Source organism: Sciurus carolinensis, chromosome 15 (assembly GCF_902686445.1).
Source record: "Sciurus carolinensis chromosome 15, mSciCar1.2, whole genome shotgun sequence".
In the NCBI taxonomy this organism is placed as follows: Eukaryota; Metazoa; Chordata; class Mammalia; order Rodentia; family Sciuridae; genus Sciurus; species Sciurus carolinensis.
Window position 1 is genome coordinate 26,356,354 of NC_062227.1, and position 21,609 is coordinate 26,377,962.

The 21,609-nt window shown below is 38.3% G+C and overlaps 1 protein-coding gene across 3 annotated transcripts in view; it reads left to right on the plus strand.

Annotated features, from left to right (window-relative positions):
* The window catches only part of Akain1 (A-kinase anchor inhibitor 1), a 55,191-nt gene extending 48,367 nt beyond the window's left edge, over positions 1 to 6,824 (plus strand). For 2 of the 3 annotated variants that reach the window (XM_047527006.1, XM_047527007.1), the window contains exon 2: positions 4,684 to 6,824. In XM_047527006.1, coding sequence (XP_047382962.1) covers positions 4,684 to 4,877 — 194 coding nt within the window. In that variant the 3' untranslated portion in view covers positions 4,878 to 6,824. Of the gene's footprint in view, positions 1 to 2,005; positions 2,070 to 4,683 lie in introns of all 3 variants that reach the window. The other variant, XM_047527008.1, reaches the window with a different exon arrangement.
* The last annotated feature ends 14,785 nt before the right edge of the window (positions 6,825 to 21,609 follow it).

A 21,609-nucleotide genomic window follows, 5' to 3' on the forward strand; every position in this document is an offset into this window, starting at 1 on the left:
CCTTGTGTGCCCAAGAGTCTAACACATGAGTATGCACTGTGGTTTGTATGATTCTTTATTTTGTTTTTATTGTCCGTTAAGTGCTCTGGGTGGCTTTCCTCATCTTTATTCCTCTCTTCCTGTGCCAACCACTTGCCACTCTCTGTCCCATATCTTCCACTGCAGATGGATGGATATTGATGACCTTGAACAAAATGGTAATGAGGACAGGAGGGTTAAACCCACAATGAGGTTGGTTAAATCAACCTCCAGTCACTCAGCAGTCCTCAAGACGTAGCCTGGTATATATTGCTGTTAACTTTTATATACATTTATATTTATAATGGTTGAATGAGGACATGATAATTTAGGTCAAATATCAGATCACAGTTGAACTCGACATAGGATTTCCTCTTTTTCTATCATTAAAGACTCAGTTTACTCTTGTCCCTGGACTTGTTCTTCATCCATTCAATGGCAGAAGAGTAGCTAGGGAATAGGAACATTCTAGAATTAACACACATGCAGATTGACTAAGATAGTCTTTCTGGGAACAAGCATGGATCTTCAAATCTTCTGGTTTGTCTACACACTAATGCAGTACAGCGGTAGTAGAAAGAGTCCCTTAGTGTCAGATTTAACTTGTTGCAAGTAGATGTCCTCCTTTTTCAATGTAAACGTGACCCTTGCATGGAGGTCATTTTTATTTTTAATTTTTATTTTTTTCATAAATAGCAGAAATTTATTGCTCACAGTTTTGGAGACTGGAAAGTCCAAGAGCATGATGCTAGCAGGTCTGGTGTTTGATGACAGCTGCTCTCTGCTTCATGGAAGATGACATCTTGCTGTATTCTCATATGGCAGAAGGGGCAAATGAGCTCCCTCTTTTATGAGGCAGTAATCCACCTCTGGATACTGTTGCATTAGATCTTAGGTTTTAACATGTGAATTTTGGGGAGACATAAACACTTGCACCATAGAACTTTCCTCTTCTGCTTTCTAGTAGAGCTGTGATTTTGTTAAGATTTTCCACCTGTAGATAATTTTTTAAAAATCTGTAATTCTTCCTTCTGGCATTAGAACTCTGAAAGTGGTACATCTAGCTACCCATTTAGAGCAATATTCCCTAGCCTCCTGTGTAGCTAGGTGTGGTCAGATGACTAAGTTTCACCCAATAGAATGGGAGCAGACTGATGTTTGCAACTTCTCTGACAAGTCCTTAAAAGGAAATTGCTTGTCAGGTGTGGTGGCTCACACTTGTAACCCCAGCAACTCAGGAAACTGATGTAGAGGATTGCGAGTTCAAGGCCAGCCTCAGCCATTTAGCAAGACCCTACACAACTCAGCAAGACCCTTTCTGAAACTAAAAAGTAAAAAGGACTGGGGATGTGTCTCAGTGGGTAAGCCCCTCTGAGTTCAATCCTCAGTATACCTCCCTGCAAAAAGGAAATTGCTCTTCCTTATTGTTTCTTTTGCTCCCTTCCAGCTTCACTTAGGATACTGGTTGACCAGCTTCACTCATGTGGATGAGGGTCCTGTTGTGGGAATTGCACAGCAGTAAGATGAGGGGAGGAAGAGTCCTGAGATCACCTGTAGAGCAAGCCACCTACACACTAGATCACTTCTGCACTGTCACATGAGACAACAATAAACATCCCTCCCTGTGTGAGCTGACCTGTTTTGGAGTGTCCCTGTTACCTCAGCTTAGTCTCTACCCTAACTAATACACAATAGTGGACCCTTACTAAGTGCTCACAAAGTGTCAGAACCTACACAGAGTTTCAAATAATTGTTATGTCACTTCATTCTCTAGTAACCATCATACATAGGTACTGCTTGCCTATTTTACAGATGGGCAAACCTGCTTAGAGAAGTGAAATGTCTTTAAAAACTACGTGACCAATATGGCAGAAAGGACTTGAACACAACTCTGAAGCATTTAAAAAATGTATTCTTAATAGCTGTTCCCTAGGGTCCCTTAATATTACCATTCACAACTGTTCACTCTTTTTTTTTTTTTTTACAGAGAATATTCAAAGCATTCTTCTCTACCACTGTAAAGTTTCGGCCTGTCTGAACTTCTGAAATGGGTGACTCATTTTATCTTTTTTTATACTGTTCTTGGTTTTGAATAGGTTAATCTTGCATTATTCACTAGAGGGGAAGGTAAATCCCCAGGGGAAGCACAAGAATGCAAAATGAATGACAGCTGTATGTCTAAAGGGGAAAGAGCTGTCTGATCTTTCAGAATGACTCAATATGCTTTTTTTTTTAAACTCTTTTTTACTTTTATTTTTACAGACTTCATTTTGATTCATTGTACACAAATGGGGTACAACTATTCGTTTCTGTGGTTGTGCACAATGTAGATTCACACCATTCATGTACTCATACATGTATATAATCATGATGTCTGTCTCAGTCCACCATCTTTCATACAAAATGCCCCCTCCTCCCTCTCATTTCCCTCACACCAAAAATACAAAGAACCCAATCAATAAATGGGCCAAGGAACTTTACAGAAGAAGACATACAGGTGATTAATAAATATATGAAAAAGTGTTCAACATCTCTAGTAATTAGAGAAATGCAAATTAAAACAGCTCTAAGATTTCATCTTACTCCAGTTAGAATGGCTATTACCTAGAACACAAACGATAGTAGATGTTGGTGTGAATGTGGGGGAAAAGGCACACTTTTACATTGCTGGTGGAGTTGCAGCCACTCTGGAAAGCATTGTGGAGATTCCTCAGAAAACTTGGAATGGACCCAGCTATCCCACTCCTCAATTTATACCCAAAGGACTTAAAATTAGCATACTACAGTAATGCAGCCACATCAGTGTTTATAGCAGCTCAATTCACAATAGCTAGATTGTGGAACCAACCTAGATGTCCTTCAAGAGATGAATGGATAAAGAAACTGTGGTATATATACACAATGAAATATTATTCCGCCATAAAGAAATATAATATTCTCTTATATGGTGTATAAGTTCCATTGTTACAAGTCAGCCCTGGTGAAAATCACACCCCTCCCCCAATTTTAGATCCATTTTCATGGTAGCAATGTATCTGAAGAGAGGAAACATCTGAAAAGATGACTTTGAATAAGGAGCAACACACGTTCTTTTCTTCGTTACAAATGAAAGCAGGTAGAATATGGAATTTCCAGAATTACACTTTACTCAAATGTTGCCATTTATGAGTCAGCATTAAATCTGTTGCATAATGAAAAAAAAATGAAAAAAGTTTCCCTAAACAAGGAATATTTTTCTAACATGAAGAGGGCCTAGAACTGGACAACTGACAGCTGGTCTGGTGACCTTTTGGTCATGGGCTTCCTTTTTCTTCCAAAACTCCTGAAAATGTTTTCTAAGAATTCAGTTAGGCCTTGTAATGATAATCATCAGGTCAGAGTTGAGAGTAGTAAAATAGGGAGAGGGCAAAAGTCTTTATCTGTCTCTTTTCTTTTAATGCTCCTTTCCAGAATTTTCACTACGTAAATGTTCATATCCACTGAGCTACATTCCAAGTCCCATTTATTTTTAATTTTTAAATTTTGAGACAGGTCCAGGCTAAGTTGTTTGGGCCTCACTAAGTGGCTTACGCTGGCCTCCAATCTGTGATCCTCCTGCATCAGTCTCCCAAGTCACTGGAATTACAGGAGTGTATCACCACATCCTGCAAGGTTTTGCTTCTCACTAAGGAAAAAGAGAAAGTGTTGGTTAGTGTTGAGTACACTACTTCACCTTCCCTTTAGAAGATTCCCACCATTTCTATGTCAGAATTGATAAACTATAGCCAATAGGCCAAATCTGCCTGCAACCTGTTTTTTGGTGAATAAAATTTTATTGGAACACAATGACACACATTCATTTACCTGCTATTTATAGCTGGGTTTATGCTGCAGCAGCAGAGTTGACTAGTTATTCCAGAGCGTGTATGGCTCAAAATCCTGATAGATCTACTATCTGGTTCTTTACAAAAGGAGTTTCCTTGCCCTGATCTAGATCTCAGGGGACAGCTTCTGATGAATGGCTTCAGTCCTTTTGGCACATTATGTGAACAGAGCTGAGTTTGATGTGGCTTTGGGGATTGCCTGTTCTTCTTCAGTACCCTGAGGTCGTACGTGCCAGGCATGTGTTTGGCTGCAGATAACATAAAATCTGGATAACAGGGCATTAAAAAGAGGGGTTTGTTTTCATCACACACATGATCCAGGGCTTGTGTAGATGCTCAATGGTGCCTTTGAAACTGGGCTTTTTTTTTTTTAACTCAAAACATCCCGAGTATTGGCATCCATCTCCACACTTACTGCAAGTCAGCTGAGCACCTGCAGGCAGTGTCTGCATTCCACAGGGGAAAAGGCAAAGTGCAAAAGACCAATGGAGTGTGAGTCTGTCCCATTCTCCAGACTTTCCCAGAGGTCTTTTGTATCCAGGGACTTTCTGGTGACTACCATGAGCAACTGAAGATTCTGGGATGGTGAGGAGATTAACTGAGGTGCATTATGGGTGAAGCATATGGAGATTCTGTTGGGAACAATGAGGGGAGGCAATGGGAGGATGGGCGGAGGACTTGTCTCAGTTAGCTGGCCCACGCCGGCACTTTCTTCCTTCCACCTTTCTCCTCCACCCTTCTCCGTCGCGGTTCTGCAAACTGACTTCTCTTCTTCCCACCTCCCTTTCATATTTTTGGTTAGGTGAGACGCCTGGAAGTGAGCCTGAGGAGGTGAAGCTGCAGAATGCCAGCAAGCAGATCGTGCGCAATGCCATCCTGCAAGCTGTGCGGCAAGTCTCCCAGGAGAGTCGGCCCCGGAGAGACAAGAGCAGCGACGGCCGGGGTGGCTGCCAGCTGGGTGTGCAGGAGTTAACCAAGAAGCACGAAAAGAAGTAACAGGGTGGTGGGTTTGGCTCTTGTCGTATGCTTGGTCTCTAGCCTTCCTGTTAGCATAGGATGCGTCGCCAAAATGTCGCCAATAAGCAAACCAACCTGTGTTCTGGACACCTAGCCGTAGAATGAATATGCGCTAGCCCCTGGCTGAGAAGCAGTGTGTTCAAAAGTGCGTCAGATGATTCTGTTCATATTCATACAGTGCCTCTGAAGCACAGTGGGGCCAAACAGGACACTAATTGCAAAGGTAGTTTTGCAGCACAATTTGTTTTTAAAGTTCTTTTTTTTTTTTTACGAAAAAGATTTCTAAGTCTTGTTTATTTAATTCTGCCTTTTATGCATTCTTTCTGTGAATTCAACCAGCAGTCTTTTTTTTTTTTATTATGAAATACTGAATACAGTTCTGTGTTCTTTATAAATATTTTTAAAAGACCTGGAAAATTGAAGAAATGAAGTTTTAGTCCCTTTCAAATACTTCTATGAAATGAGTTCAGGTCCAAGATCAAATTAAGCAAAGGCAAATTCTAAGAGTTTAGGAGCTTAGTAAAGCACGCATTTCTATTATATTTAAAAAGAGAGGAATTTAGGCCTTTTAAGAACTCACTCTTTTAATCTCAATTCTCTGAATTGTTTCATAGTTGACATTTACCTTCCGGGCAGAAATCCACTGGGAATATTGTGGGTTTCCTTTCCCATCTCAAGATTAAATAAAATAAGACAGGTGAATCCACATGCATGAGCCACTGCCTTCTTGATTCTTCAGCAGTTCAGTGGAGAAGAACTGCAGCTACTAATCCCTAAACTGCTGCTCATCCTGGACATACTCAGCCTTTGGTCTGATTATGGACTGAAGCATCCTTGGAAGGAACCGTGGGGCCTTATAAAAACTGTGTCATATCAGGCTATGCATCTTCATTAATACCTAGCCACAGAAACTTTCTGTTTCTCATGCACAAATTAGAATTGCTTTTGGAGATTATAAAAATCATACGGATCAGTAATGAATAGCACTTAAAATGGGAAAGCCAGATTTTCAATTCTCTGAAGTTTGTGAATACAGGAGGAAGCATACGGAGACAGTATTATGAAGGCATTTACAGGAATATGTGTGTGTGTGTGTGTGTGTGTGTGAATATGTGTCAACTGAGTCAGCTCTCTTTGAACAGAATGACTTCCTGCTCCACCCCTGTGTGGATAGTGCCCATCTTTATGGAGTCTGAGAATCTCATTTCCTGTGCTTTACAAAAGTTACAGAGATGGTGCTATTGGGGACAGAAGAAGTATTTGACCTTTGTTAAAAACCTTCAGGCTTCAGAGTATCAGTGTCTATATTTGATAATTCTTTTTTAAAAAGCAAAGTATTGGCACATAAAATGTGAATAATGTTAAGATACACTTCTATAATTTCAGTATGTTACACTTTCCAGATGGATACTATGGATAATAGAAGATAAAAGAAAACAATCTTTTTATCAATTGTGTTAGACTGTTTCCCATGGGGCACAGATGGAATAAACTAATTCAGGGAGAGAAGAGATGTGGAGGGGAAGCAAAGGAAGTTAAATTTAAGTATTGTTTATCCCTAAATATCTTTTTAGCAGAACTCATGACAATTGAAGAATAAGTTTAAGTTAGTCTAAAGGCACATTATAAATGATGTGATACATTTTCATAGTGTAGATAGTGGAAATGAAAGTGTTCAGGGAAATTATTCACGTTTGCCCACAAACAAGAAACAAACCCAATGCTTGTAGTTTGCAACTTATCTGGCACTATATCTACTAAGATGTCTGAATATAACCAGCCTTGTGTTTTTCTGTCACATTACAGGAGCATAAAAACATGTTACTGTTCCTCTTTGATGTGTCTGTACTAATAAACTGGGAACCTTTGGAAACATATTATTAACCTCTGTATAAAAATATTATTTATAAATAAACTATAACCAGCTTTGAAGTATGTCGTCATTTTAAGCAAAGTTTTCTACATCCTACCGTTTGTCCTTATATGTAGTTGTTACCTGCATATGGCCCCAGCAGACTTTCTAAGGGTGTCTGTCTTTAGACCCCTAGTTATCATGGCTGGCAGAAAAGTTTCTTTAATGGGCCCTTCACTGTGGATGTCTAGGAAAATTGTAAGTGGAAAAATATGTGTGTTAAGAAGTTGTCTGTTGATCTCAGAAAGTGAAGCTTAGTGAATCTGGAAGTTTGAGTATCTATCATGATCTTACCATAATACAAAATCTACAGCAAGGAACAGAAATTGTGATAATTTCTTGAGAGTACAAAAGGAGGTTAAGCCACCACAGCCTTCAATTGATAGGTGCCATATTGGCAAAATCCTAAGAAAACTCAGTCATGAAAATAAATGCATCTGTTAAACTCTTACATTCCTCTCAGTATAAATACAAAGTTATTGGTTTTCAGGGGCCTATGGGAGGTCATTTGACACAGGATTTCAGTGGGTTTCCACTTGGTTATCACCATAAGCCAGCACACAGCTTTTAGTTTTTGGAATTCAAGGGAACTTTTATTTAAAGACCTTTATCTCCCTGATTTACTGCAAAGTAAAGTATACATGAGGTTCTCAGCTCTGTGTGTTCAGCTGTTCATCTTTTACTCTGCCTGTCTCCAGGGCAGAATTAAGGATTTCTCCTTTTATGTTACTTTGCTTTTCTGTAATCATCTATCCAATACAAACAATATTGCAAATAGATACAGAACAACTTAATGGCTCCTGGGTATCATTTCCCTTTTTAATGCTTTGTCTTTTTAGAAAATTTTGAACTGCCTAATCTTCCCTTATGGTGGGATTACAAGTTACAGATAAATGAATCCAATATTTAAAATTAATTGTATTCATGCCATTTGGAAATGAGAATCTGAGTATTTTCAAGGTTGTTTTAATATCTCTATGAAAAAAAGGGACCTTTTATTTTATTCACCGTAATGGCAATTTTATTAACAACACAGTAGAATGAAATCTCTGACACAGTGTAACTAGTTTAGCAACTATAGTACCCACCCAGATAGAAATGTACTTGAACAGAATTTTCAGTACACATAAAGAGAGAGTGGAAACATCAATAATGCATTCTCTCTTGAGAGTGGTGAATTTTTCTGAAATATATCAGAATACATTACCTCATTTATCTTATTGCCACAAACTCACAATAAGGCGTAGCTGCAGAAGACCATATTCTTCTTCTACAGCTAATATCACGCTGAGTCTCAGGGAGGAAAAGATATAACCTAAGTGGGGAAAAGTTGAGCACAACTGGGCCCAAGAATGCACAAATGGCTAGTCCCAAATTTTGTGACCATATGAATCAGGGAGCTTGAGTGTACCTTTTAGGAATATCTATGTTAAGATGGAAGAATAAAACGGCTTTATAAAATACTTTTCTGAATAAAGAAATTTAACTAAAAATATAAAAGAGGACCAGCAAAACCATTCATCAATAGAAAAACCTCAATATCATTAACCTCAGAATGGTAGCTGTATTAGTCAGCTTCACAAGGAAATGCTTGAGACAATTGAACTTATAAAGAGTAATGTCTTATTTTAGTTCATAACTCAGAAGGTTTCAGTCTCAGAGTGGGTGACTTTATGACTTTGAGCTCTGGTGAGGGCAGAAAATCATGACTGGAGCATGTGGTAGAGCAAACCGCTTAGATCATGTGCAAGGAAGCAGAGGGAATCTGAGGGACTCTGCTGCCATAATACCCTTTAAGGGCATGTCTCCAGTGGACTCAAATACCTCCACAAGGCCTCACGTCCTAAGGCTCCACCACCTCCAATAACCACATCCTGGGGGACCAGCCGTCAACACATGGATCCGAGGGAACACTTATCCGAGTCACAGTGATAGCTAAGGAAAAAAACCAGGGAACTCCAGAGGAAACAAAACAGAAGCTCACAATAGAGCACAGGAAGTCTTCTCCTCTTTCCTCCATTCCCCAGAGGTCACATGGGTAAGTACACAAATTCCTGAACCGGTGTGAAGAAAAATGAGCCAAGTGTGTGGCTTCACCCTTTATCTTCTGGCTACAGTGTGGTGAACATAGCAGGCATCTGTCTACTTCAACACGCGAGCACAGGGAGCAGTCTGTGAAGGAAGCGGGGATTACTCCCAGTCACTTCAGAATTAAGGAAAACATAAAAGAACCCTTAGGAGTACTCAAGAGCCCTTTGTGAAAAAATTCACTTGACCAAGAACCCGAACCAACTAAAAGATGAATTAAAATAAATCCTTTGGGAATAGAGAGGTTGTGAGAAAAAGAATGGAGAGCAGTGTCTTCACGTTAATGTAAAGCAGGTATCCCATAATTGTGAAAATTATGGCCAAAAGAAGAATGTGAATTGTTGTATCTTGACAGCCGAGAAATATAACCAGCAAACATCAGAAGGAGGGTGAAGGAAATGATGGCATGCTAATGACTTCATCTGTTAAAGAAAAGAATATTTATATGAACTCAAGTTAGATGATCTAGTTAATGAATTTCAGGAACACCAACTTCTTACTAAATTTAATAATCTCTTTTTTTTAGATGTTTTAATTATTATTTTTTATTTGTCCTTTTTAGATATACATGACAGTAGAGTATATTTTGACATATTATACATACATGGCTTATACGTTCCCATGTTGTGGTGGTACATGATGTGGAGTTACACTGGTCATGTATTCACACACAAACATGGAAAAGTTCTGTCCCATTCATTCTGTTTTCCTAATCCTATCCCCTCTCCCTTCCCTTCATTCCCCTTTGTCTAATCCCATGAACTGCTATTCTTCCCTTCCCCACTCTTATTGTGTGTTAGCATCAGCACATCAGAGAGAACATTTGGCCTTTGTTTTTTAGGGACTGGCTTATTTCACTTAGCATGATAGTCTCCATTTTCATGCATTTACTGGCAAATGCCATAACTTCATTCTTCTTTAAGGCTGAGCAATATTCCATGGTGTATACATGCCACATTTTCTTTATCCAGTCATCTGTTGAAGGACACCTAGGTTGGTTCCATAGCTTAGCTATCGTGATCATAATTCCTTTACTTAACCTTAGAGGAATGTTTTGGGAAATAATCTTATGATAATGAAGAGCTAATTTAAAGTTTAGCAATTTATTTTGCTTCTGATTATTTTTTTCTTTTATTACATTAAAAAGTAATGAGGCATTTTGTATGTGTATATATAAATATTTGCAGATATATATATATACATATATATATATATATACACACACACACATTTCATACACACAAACACACAACACACATAATTCTTTAACTGTGTCATTCCCATTGGAATAATTCCTTAGTACCATACACAGCCCACTATTTTCATTCTTCTACTGTTGAAGCTACCCAGGAAGTCTTTTGCTGTGTTTGATGTTCCCCCCGAGAAAAATAATTCTTTTGATCAGTGGTCTTAGATCACAGGTGATTCATTGCCCAAGTAATAGGAGAAGAGATAAGGACTTATTCCTACCAGACTTTTCAATGTTAAAGCAGGTTGCTGGTGTGCAGGGGATCCTCCCTCAATGGATTTTTAGTCAACTGATTAACCAGTACTTTTGCCACAAGCCTGCCACTTGTCTTGGACACTCTTGCATGAATCCTCCACTAAATTGAATTACATGTGTAGCTAATGCTGTGGTCATCTCTCCACATGTCCTCAGCATTGAACATTTCTGTAGGTACAGATGACTTGCTGCTGCAAATTTTTCACTTTTTGCCTGTGGGCCTTCTCTACCTATACCTGCGTGCTTGGCCTACATAAGGGGCCAGGTGGAAGTATCAGGGAGCCCCAGGGAGCCCTCAAAAATGATGAATGGGAGAGCTGGGACACAAATACCCTGCCCCCTTGCCCCCCAGGTGGACCAACTCTGAGGCATATTCCAGTTTCCCAGCAGTGGTCCTTGAAGGAGTTCAGGTGCACACAACTCTTTCTTTCTTTCTCTTATTTTCCCACCTTCCCCTTGGTGTGTTCTAGGGCGAGTTCCCCAATGGACCACTTTTACTCCTGTCCTTTTCTCAGGATCTACTTAGAGGTGCCGAACTTTAGAGTGGTGTTATGGTATGTATCAGTCAACTTTTCATCATTGGGACAAAATACCTTAGGAAAACAATTTAAAGGAGGAAAGGTTTATTTTGACTCATGGTTTCAGAGGTTTCAGTCCATGGTTGGCAGTCTCCATGGTTTCCAGGCCTGTGGTGAGTCAGTACATCACGGTGGGAGGGCCTGACAAAGAAAGGTTCCTCATTTTATGGCAGCTGGAAAGGAGAGCGAGAGAGGAAAAGAGAGAGAGAAAGGGGTCAGGGGAAGATATTGCCCCCAAGAGCATGCCCACGAGGACCCACACCCTTCAACTAAGCCCCACCTCCCACGGTTTCCATCACCTCCCAATAGTCCATCCAACCATGAGTTCATCAATGGGTTGACCCACTGGGAAGGTTAGAGCCTTCATGATTCAAACACTTCCCCAAAACCCCACCTCTGGACATTACTGCAGTGGAGACCAACCCTTCAATACATGAACTGTGGGGGACATTCCAAATCCAAACCATAATGTGGTGCTTTCTTAAAAAACAAACAAACAAACAAACAAACAAACAAACAAACAAAAAAACTGAAGTTGATGATAATTCATGTCTTGTTGCAGAGAAATTGGACCAGTGTTCCTGCTGTCAAACTTCCCCAGTCAGACATGGAGCTGGAGCTGGTGTCATTCAAAACAAACCCCAAAGTAATAGCCTGTGAGTTGTTAAGAAAATAGTTGTTAAGATGTGCTGTGCATTTTGATTTTATTACAGATGTCTTGATGGTCTTGAGATTAATTTACCTTGGTTCTGTTTTCTAAGTTGGCTGATTTATAGCCACTGGATACACAGATAACACATAAACAGGCACTGGAGGTTGCTTTGCTGGAGGAAGGTGGCAGAAAGAATATTGCCAGTCCACACAACTTAGGAGTCTGAAGAACTGAGATTTAGTGTCCAGAAGATGCATTTTAAGGCCAATAATTTCATCAGTGTTAAAACTGAGTATTTTGGTCAAGTTTTGGGAAAAACCCTTAACATGTATTTATGATTTTGCTTATGCCTTACAACTAAAAGTTGCCCTTTGAAATCTGGAGAAATAAATCCAAGTAGGTCTATAGTTTTTTCCCAGTTAAAATAAAAAGTTCACAGTTTATAAAAAAAAAAAAAATGTTGTTGAATTCAAGAGCACACAACTCTGAGTCAGTGACCTGGGATTCAGATACATTGTAATTGTTAAAAACATCCTGTGCTAGACATTCACAACATTTATCACAATAGGCAATTACATCTTTATTTTTGAATATTTTTTTTCATTTCTGTTTCTACAGGTAATGTCCTTTTGGTTTAACCTGTATCCCAAAATTTCAGAAGAGTAAGCACCCAGTAGTTACCTGTTAAATGAAAGCATGAGTAATTTACATGACATTAAGGAGCTTCTTAATTCTTTTTTTTTTTTGTTTGTTTGTTTTTGTTTTCTGATTTTATTTTTTTATTTTATTTTATTTTTTAATTTTTTTTATTGTAAACAAATGGGATACATGTTGTTTCTCTGTTTGTACATGGTGTAAAGGCATACCATTTGTGTGATCATAAATTTACATAGGGTAATGTTGTTTGATTCATTCTGTTATTTTTTTTCCCTTGCCCCCCACCCCTCCCACCCCTCTTTTCCCTCTATACAGTCCTTCCTTCCTCCATTCTTGCCCCCCTCCCTAACCCTATCTCTAACCCCAACACTAACCCCTCCCATCCCCCATTATGTGTCATCATCCACTTATTAGCGATATCATTCGTCCTTTGGTTTTTTGAGATTGGCTTATCTCACTTAGCATGATATTCTCCAGTTTCATCCATTTGCCTGCAAATGCCATAATTTTATCATTCTTTATGGCTGAGTAATATTCCATTGTATATATATACCACATTTTCTTTATCCATTCATCAATTGAAGGGCATCTAGGTTGGTTCCACAATCTGGCTATTGTGAACTGAGCAGCTATGAACATTGATGTGGCTGTATCTCTGTAATATGCTGATTTTAAGTCCTTTGGGTATAGGCCAAGGAGTGGGATAGCTGGGTCAAATGGTGGTTCCATTCCAAGTTTTCTAAGGAGTCTCCACACTGCTTTCCAGAGTGGCTGCACTAATTTGCAGCCCCACCAGCAATGTAAGAGTGTACCTTTCTCCCCACATCCTCGCCAACACCTATTGTTGCTTGTATTCTTGATAATTGCCATTCTAATTGGGGTGAGATGGAATCTTAGGGTGGTTTTGATTTGCATTTCTCTTATTACTAGAGATGTTGAACATTTTTCCATATGTTTGCTGATTGCTTGTAGATCTTCTTCTGTGAAGTGTCTATATATTTCCTTAGCCCATTTGTCAATTGGATTATTTACATTCTTGGTGTAGAGTTTTTTGAGTTCTTTATAGATTCTGGAGATTAGCGCTCTATCTGAAGTATGATTGGCAAAGATTTTCTCCCACTCTGTATGCTCTTTCTTCGCATTGCTGATAGTTTCCTTTGCTGAGAGAAAGCTTTTTAGTTTGAATCTATCCCAGTTATTAATTCTTGCTTTTATTTCTTGTGCTATGGGAGTCCTGTTGAGGAAGTCTGGTCCTAAGCTGACATGTTGAAGCTCTGGACCTACTTTTTCTTCTTAATTCTTTAGAGACTTGTTTTGCTCCTCTGTGAAATACAAGTTCATTAAGGTGAACTCTAAGCTTCTTTCTAGTTCTAAAAGTAAATGATTCTAGGTGTTTTGTATTTTTTGCTGAGGATAAGTGCACAGATTGATGAATTTTATGTGTGTATATGCAGATCAGCACTGCCTGGTGGTTGTAGAACATTTCTACCATGCTGCAAATTTTCTTATGTCCTTACCAATTTGCTAACTCTAGAAATCAAAATGATATTATGACCCATATAACATTAAATTTGTTTTGCTTATTTTTGAATGTCATATAAACAGAATCATGTAATACAGTCTCTTTTTGTCTTTTTCCCCCTAAATATTTTGTGATAAATTTCATGGTGCTGTTGCAAATAGTGGCAATGTGTTCTTTTTATTTGCTAAGTATTCTATTGTTTAAATATACAACTACTAATTCATCCATTCTACCATCATATATTAAAGATCCTCCCAATTTTGGCCATTACAAATAAAGTAGTTATAAAGATTCTTGTACCTGTCCTTGGCTAGGTACATGAATGTCCCTTGGTTAAATATCCAGGAGTAGAATTTGGGGGATCAGATTGTATGTGTGTTTGGCTTCCTCGGTTCTGCTGAAGCGGGTTCTAAGGTGATAGTGCTAGTTTTTCCTCTGCAACTGAGCTGCAGTTCTTTGAATGTTCGAGGCAGGCCCTATTCTTCTATAGAGCACTTGCTTCCTAAGACTCATGAGACCATGGGAAATCACACTCTGCCCTGTGGCCCTTGCAAACCCAGCTTCCTGTGTGCTGTGTTGCAACTCAGCTAGTCTCCAGGGGGAATCTTGTCTCATTTTGAGCATTTCATTTCCCTTCAGTTCATCTGACTGCCCAAATGCTTGCTGATTTCATTTTCAGTCTTCACCGAGAATCAGCCAAGAGGCCCTTTCCCTTCCTTACTGGCCATCAGAAGCAGGTGGTAGCTCTCTGGAAGGGTCTTGCCTGGTCTGTATTCCAGTTTATGTAGCTCTTGTTGTATACATCCTATTTGCTTTATTTAAAGTATGACTTTTGTAATTTGTTCACTTTTGTTTTTCTTCTGCATTGGGCTACATCCTTCCCAGGAGCAGAAATTCTCTGAGTCTAGGAATCAGACACATTGGTTGCAGTAATACTGTACTATAATGGATCATATTTATAATTTTGGGATCAAGCATATGAGCTGAAACCTAATGTTCACTGTTTTAGAGTCATAACATTGGATGGGCCTGGGGACGCAGCTCAGAGGTAGAACACTCTCAGCCCATGTGAGGCCATGGACTTGATCCCTAGCACCACACACACTCTTTGCAAACCAAAAACCCAAACCCCCAAAACCACATTGGAGGAAACCTTGAGTAGTGGTTATGTGTTCTGATAGAGAGTGCTTTTCACTGAGTAAATTTTGCCAGGATTAAACTCACTTAAAATTACATTTCAAGTGAGTAATAAAGACAGCCAGAGTTACTAAATAGCAACTCTTCAACTCTTGACTTCTTAACCCAACCTTCTTCAAACCCCTATGGCCTCTAAACACTCTCTTCCTTACCTCCACCAAGCTCTGCCTCCTCTTCATCCCTAAACAATTTAAATCCAACTATGAAAAGAGAAGAGATGAAACAAAGAAGGGAAAAGAAGAGCAGAAAGCTGAACTGAATGTGGAAAGGAGTAAGTTTTACACTCAGTGTAACAATGTGTATGCGTGTGCATGTCCCTGTACACACGTGTGTATTTGTGTGTATTAGAATACATTTGCTTCTGAAGTACTAACGTGTATTTTTGGGATGAAATTAAGTAAGTATTTTTTGGTCTTGGTTCTACATGAAAAGTAGGCCTGTTTTGTAATAATCACTCATATGATTATTAAACAAATAATTTCCATAAGAAGTGAGTACTTAGACTTTCACTCTTTTTCAGAGCTGGGATCTCTGTTACATCAGGTTCATTAAAAGTGGTCTGCTATAAGACCTCAAGATTTTCTGGGAACTTGCCAGCTAGACTTCGAAGAGAATTCTTCTTTTGAATTGAATGATGAAGCCAAAGTCCGGTTATTGCTTTAGAATACAAAACAAAAAGCAACCAACAAACAAAAAACACAAACACAAACAAAAAACACCTAAAACCCCACATGATGAAAATATCCTCAATCAATTTTGGAGCCATAAGATTTCTTTATGATTTATGATCTCTTACAGCAAAATGTGTTCTAACTGCTCATTCAAGCATCTTAGAAACTGGGATCATCTTCATAAACTCTGGTTTTAAAAAAGACTCACATCCATGAATTAAGAAGCATGAAATTGTTATTATTGCTTTTGTGTGCTGGGTTCCTTCTTCACAATGACCACGTTTCTTCTTTAACCCCAATATCTCCAATAAAAAGGAAATTTAGTTCATTTTTTAGGAAGACAATTTGTTAGTTTCTTAAATTTAGGTATGCATTTCTTAGTTCTAAAATATTGGAAGTGCAGATTTTAACTCCTATTTACCTAAAATTTTAATCCCAGACTGTTCCTGCAAAATTTGCTTTAATTATAAGGGAGATATGAATGAGGCAAACTATTACATCTTCTCTCATGTCCCAGTAGGAACTTTTGCCCAGTTTCAGGTGCTTATATTTTGCTATGAATCATTAAATATTTAAACTGGTTGATAGCATGATATTTTAATCCCATGGGACTTTATAACTCTGATTTATAATGTTAAAGTTAAATGACTGAAGAGAGCATTAAAATTACATATAATTATTCTGTGAGTTTAAAAATAAGCAAACAAATTGATAACAAATGCAATGTGCATACTAGAGAAATTATGTAAGGAAGTGAACTTTTTGTAGATGATTTAGATGTATCCATGGAATAAGCTAATGTGGATAATGGGTTCAGAAAATATGTCTCCTATCATTTTTATAAAATGTTTTTCTTTTTGGAGTAGCTTCATACTCTACAGATTTATTTCAATTTATTTTTATTGAATTAAAGGTTTATTAAAATCAGACTTCATGTTGAAATAATATAATTATTAAGCTACTACAAATTTCTTGATGCCAGCATTTGTTCAGAACAAATTAGATTTTGATCTTAAGCAAGTGAGTTTATCTTTCTTATGTTTGTTTTCATGATTTCAGAGCAAGAGGATCATTATGCCAGTTCCATTTGTTGTCAGCCATACTAGTGTGTGATCGTATCAGAATGTTGGAATCATTAGGTTAGACCTTGTGGAGTCCCATCAACTAAATGAATGGAAAGCTGTTCGGGCAAATTCATCCTTAACACTAGCTGGACAGCAATATTAGGACTCCCGTGTGTCAGTGAATCTCAGCATAGTGTACATCCACGAGAAATCAACTAAAAAAAAATAACTATGGGTAAATGGAAGAAAGATCAGTAGAGGGAAGGAAGCAGGGTTGGGGAGGGAAGGGGAAGGAGAGGTACTGGGGAGTGAATTGGAACATGCTATATTCCATGCTTGTGTAATAATGCCAAAATGGATTCCACCATCATGTATAACTAAAACCAACAACAAAACCACCCCCAAAACCACCATGTGTTTTCTCCCCCTGGTGAAAAAGCAGGATAAATCTTTTTTATAGGCTAATACATGGCCTGAGCACCCTGCTCTATGCCCGATTGGTGTCTTTTTATTAACCCTTGCTCCTTCTTTCTGCCTTCCAAGCACCGGGGTCATCCTAAGCAAGGACTTCTCATGCCATGTGCAAGAAAGGATGAGAAGCATTAAGAGGTTGGTCCCAAGTAGAATAGTTTCAAGAAAATATTCTTTTTTTCTTCAATCCAATTCAATTTATACTTCTTCCCATAAAACTGTACTAAATCTTTTAAAAGCTACATCCCTTGGTGAAAGATCTAGTTAAAGATCTCTGAGGATTGATTGCCTTTCGTCCTTGACCCAGATGAGAAGTATTCAGAGGTGTAGTGAGAGGAAGTGAGTTGAGCTCCCTCTAGGGGGCAAAGTGTGTCATTCATCCTACTGCAGGGCATTTGTTCACTAAAACAATGGAAAGAACACACTTAAGGAACCACACAAACTTACTCTGCTGAGAAATGACACTAGGCACTGTATGAAAGTCTTCGCTTTGAAGCTTGGTTTAAGGTATAGAAAAAAAGAGATGTAAAGTGCTATTTATGTCAGTGCATATAATATAATGTAAACACGCACAGATTTAATAAGATACAAAATGGAGAGCAGAAATGGTTCCATGGAGGGATGGATATTTCAATGGAATATTTGCAGAATAGAGAAAAGGAGGAAAAGGAAAGACAAGCTATTGCTTTAAATAGGCTTTCTAAATTACTGTCTTTATTTTTCAGATTTTCTAAAATATATTTTTCAGATACTACAAATACTTTGTAAACATTAGCCTTCCTCTCCCTGTCTAGCTTCACCTCCTACCCACAGTCTACCTAACACTTAATGCTCTGGTTGCCCTAAAATACTGCAGTTTTTACTTGATTTCACATCTTTGTGTCTGTGATCATATGATTCCTCTGCCTTCCACACCTTCCCCAACCGCTTTTATCTTGGAAATTTTTGTTCACTTTTAAGAACCAGCTCATTTTAGTCCTCTTTTTCACTGCCGTGATCAAAAGACCTGACAAGAACACTTTTAGAGGAGGAAGAGTTTACTGGGGCTCACAGTTTTAGAAGTCTTTATTCCTAGACAGCAGACTCCATTGTTCTGGGCCCAAGTTAATGAGTCAAAGAACTCCAGGCAAAATATGGTGGAAGAGGAAAGCAGGTCAGGATGTGATAATCAGGAGGCAGAGAGACATGGCTCCACTTAGCAGGGACAAAATATATACCTCAAAGTCATGTCTTTCATGACCCACCTCCTCCAGCCACATCCTATTTGCCTACAGTTACCACCCAGGGACTCCCTATCAGCAAATTAATGCATTGATGAGGACAAAGCTCTTATAACGCAATCATTTCACCCCTCAACTTTGTTCCATTGTTTCTCTCACACATGAACTTTGGGGGGACACCTCACACCTAAACCATAATGCAGCTCAAGTATCATGTCCTTCTGGAAGTATTTCTCAGACCTTTTCATTTCCATTTATTCACCCACTTAAATTGGTCTTCATAATCTTCTGTATGCCCCAAGTTCCCAGGAATGAGATCGTCTGTTAAGTGTCCATCTTCCTGGTTAGATTATACATCTTTCCAGGGCAGGTGTTGGGTCTCCTTCATTCTTAGGCTTATGTGGTATGGAACCGAGCCTTGAATATCATCTGTACTCCTGTATTCTGAACTTTGCTGCATTTTAGGGCCGAGGCACAGGTGAAGGTTGGGGAGGGCTGGTCCCTCTTGGTGTTGCCTTTATTTTGCATGAGTGATGAAATGAGTGAGAGAATTTCACTCATTTCAAATTTACTTAAATTAGGCAACTACCAAGAGGAGTATGAGGACTGATATTTATACTATTTTATGATAGAAATTCCGATGCCAAAGGGTATCCAATAGTAGCCCATGCTTCAAGTTATGTCAAAGAACTTCAGGCAAAGTGTCAATATTTATGCCCCAGAAAGAAAATGATCACTTTTTGTGTGTGTGTTCTTACAGTTAAGGGTGATCCCACTCCAGTTCTTCAGTAACCCCTGAAAGAGGTTTAGAGAGATCCTCGGATCCTATAAGGATCATGTTTCTTTGTATCATCACCGGTAATGTCAGTCCTCCCTAAATTTCCTGTAACTACCTCATGTTCTCTGCTGTCATTAAAAATCACCCCTCCAGGGCTGGGGTGTAGCTCAGTGGTAACATACATGAGGCCCTTGGAGGTACCCCCAGCATCCTCCCCCCACATCACTCCTCAAGTGTACTGAAAGCATTGACAAGAACGTGGCTGCCAAGCAGGATGTGAGTCATGCTCAGGAGGGAGAGGTCCAGTTGTGGCTTATAACAAGGCCCCTCAAGGTAGAAGCCAACCAGAGGCTGAATTAAAATGAGTTTGTTAAAAAATATAAAAAATAAATAAAATGAGTTGTTAGATTCTTCAGAAAACTCCATCTGCATGTCCAAGAACAAAAGACTCCTTATAATGTCCAAGGATATTTTTCCCAAACTTTTGGATGTCCTTTGAATCTTTTCCCCTACAAACCTGAGAATTGAAGACCAGGGTTTGAGTAATGTGTTCTTTAAATCTAAGCGACATCATGGAAATTCTTCTTCTAAGAAATCAGTTTGAAGGCATGATTTGAAGTTTTGGAAACAGAGGCACAAATACTGTTAGGAAAGTGAAATAAACTTAGTTTATTTGATTTATTATTATTATTATCATTATTATTATTACTTTAAAATACTTTGCCTTGTCGAGATATATTCTACTCTTCTACCATGGAGTCCTATTCTTGCTTCTGGTTTATTCCTTAATATTCAACTTTCTAGTCTTTTCATCTGCTAAGTGCTTTGTAAATTATAATAGTAAAATACTTGAGAATCCATTAGGGCCAAGACCTCAACTTCCTTGCCTGGCAAAGAGTAGGTGCTAAATATCTAGTTGTTGGATGAATAGATAAATGAACTATTAATGGAATTTTTAACTCATTCTTTAGCATATATTATATACCAAAACCCAGGGTTAGCCAATTAAATTCTTAGTTCTGTATAAAGTGTGTAGTACAGTATGCCCATTTGAAAGTTTTGCAAACTCTGAAGTTCAAGTAATTTGCCCCAAACCATCCCTCTAATAAATAAGGAGATAATAATTCAAAGAAAACAATCTGCTATTTGCAACTTGTGACTACGGCTTTATAGCGGGCACGTGTGGGGAGTAGGAGGTACTACGGAAGGAACCAGAAAGCAAGGTCCTGATTCTTCCCTTTACTGGGCATCTGTCTCACTTATCACTGTGGAAAGTGACAACCTCTTCTCTATGTTTTTGCTGGGTTCTTGTAAAGATTTGTTTTCAAAGTGAGACAAAACCTGTAAAGTATTATTTAAAAAATGTGAAATAAATAAAATAGGTTCACTTGGCCCTTCGCATTCAAAGGTTTAGCATCCACAGATTCAACCAACACATACTCAAACAATTTCAAAGAACAAAAGGACACCATCTTTACTGAACATGCACAGAAGGTTTTCCTTGTCCTTATTTCCATAAAGAATACAGTGTAACAACTTCGTACATCATATTTACATAGTAAATACTCTTTATATAGTAAGTAATCTAGAGATGATCTAAAGTATACAGGAGGATGTGTGTGGGTTATTTGCAAAGAGCACACCATTTTATATAAGGGACTTGAGCCTCCATGGATTTTGGTATCTGTGGGGAGTCCTGCAACAACCCCCTCAGGCATAACAAGGGGCAGCTGTATTTACAGCAAGGAGATTAAGAAACATCTGGAAAAGAAGAGACTATTTTTGAAATGCTAGGTAAATACAGCAATAAAAATAAAAAAAAACTGACCGGGATTTGCAGAATTATATGCCTACCATAGATCATAAATGTTAATTGGCCTGAGTAGCTCTTGATCCATGCTATGAAATATTTTGTTAAAAGACTTAAATACATACTAATAATTTAAATGATTATTAGAGGATGTTATATACTGTCTGTTTGCTATTCCTTTTGTGTCATATCTGGAACGTATCTTGGTGTTCCTTTCAAGTACAGGATAAAGTTAAAAGTTTTTTTTTTCTCATCTAATTAAGAATGTAAGATTAGCTAACTCAATTATAAAAGAGCTGCTCTCTCTCCATCCCCATCCCTTGTCCTCCTGCTTCCTTTTATAAGTGAATTAACATGTAATTTAAATTGAATGGATTATTGCTGGTCTGAAGATATACTTTAATAGCTCCTAGAACAAAAGCTAATAGGAAAATAATCTTAACTGTAGCCAACATTACCTTAAAATTTAGCTTGAAATTAAATTTTAAATCACTTAATATATAAGTTCCAGAGTCTAAACATATGATGTATTTTTTGATTGTTTATTTATTCTTCATGTGAAAACGTGACCCTACCTGTATCTACTG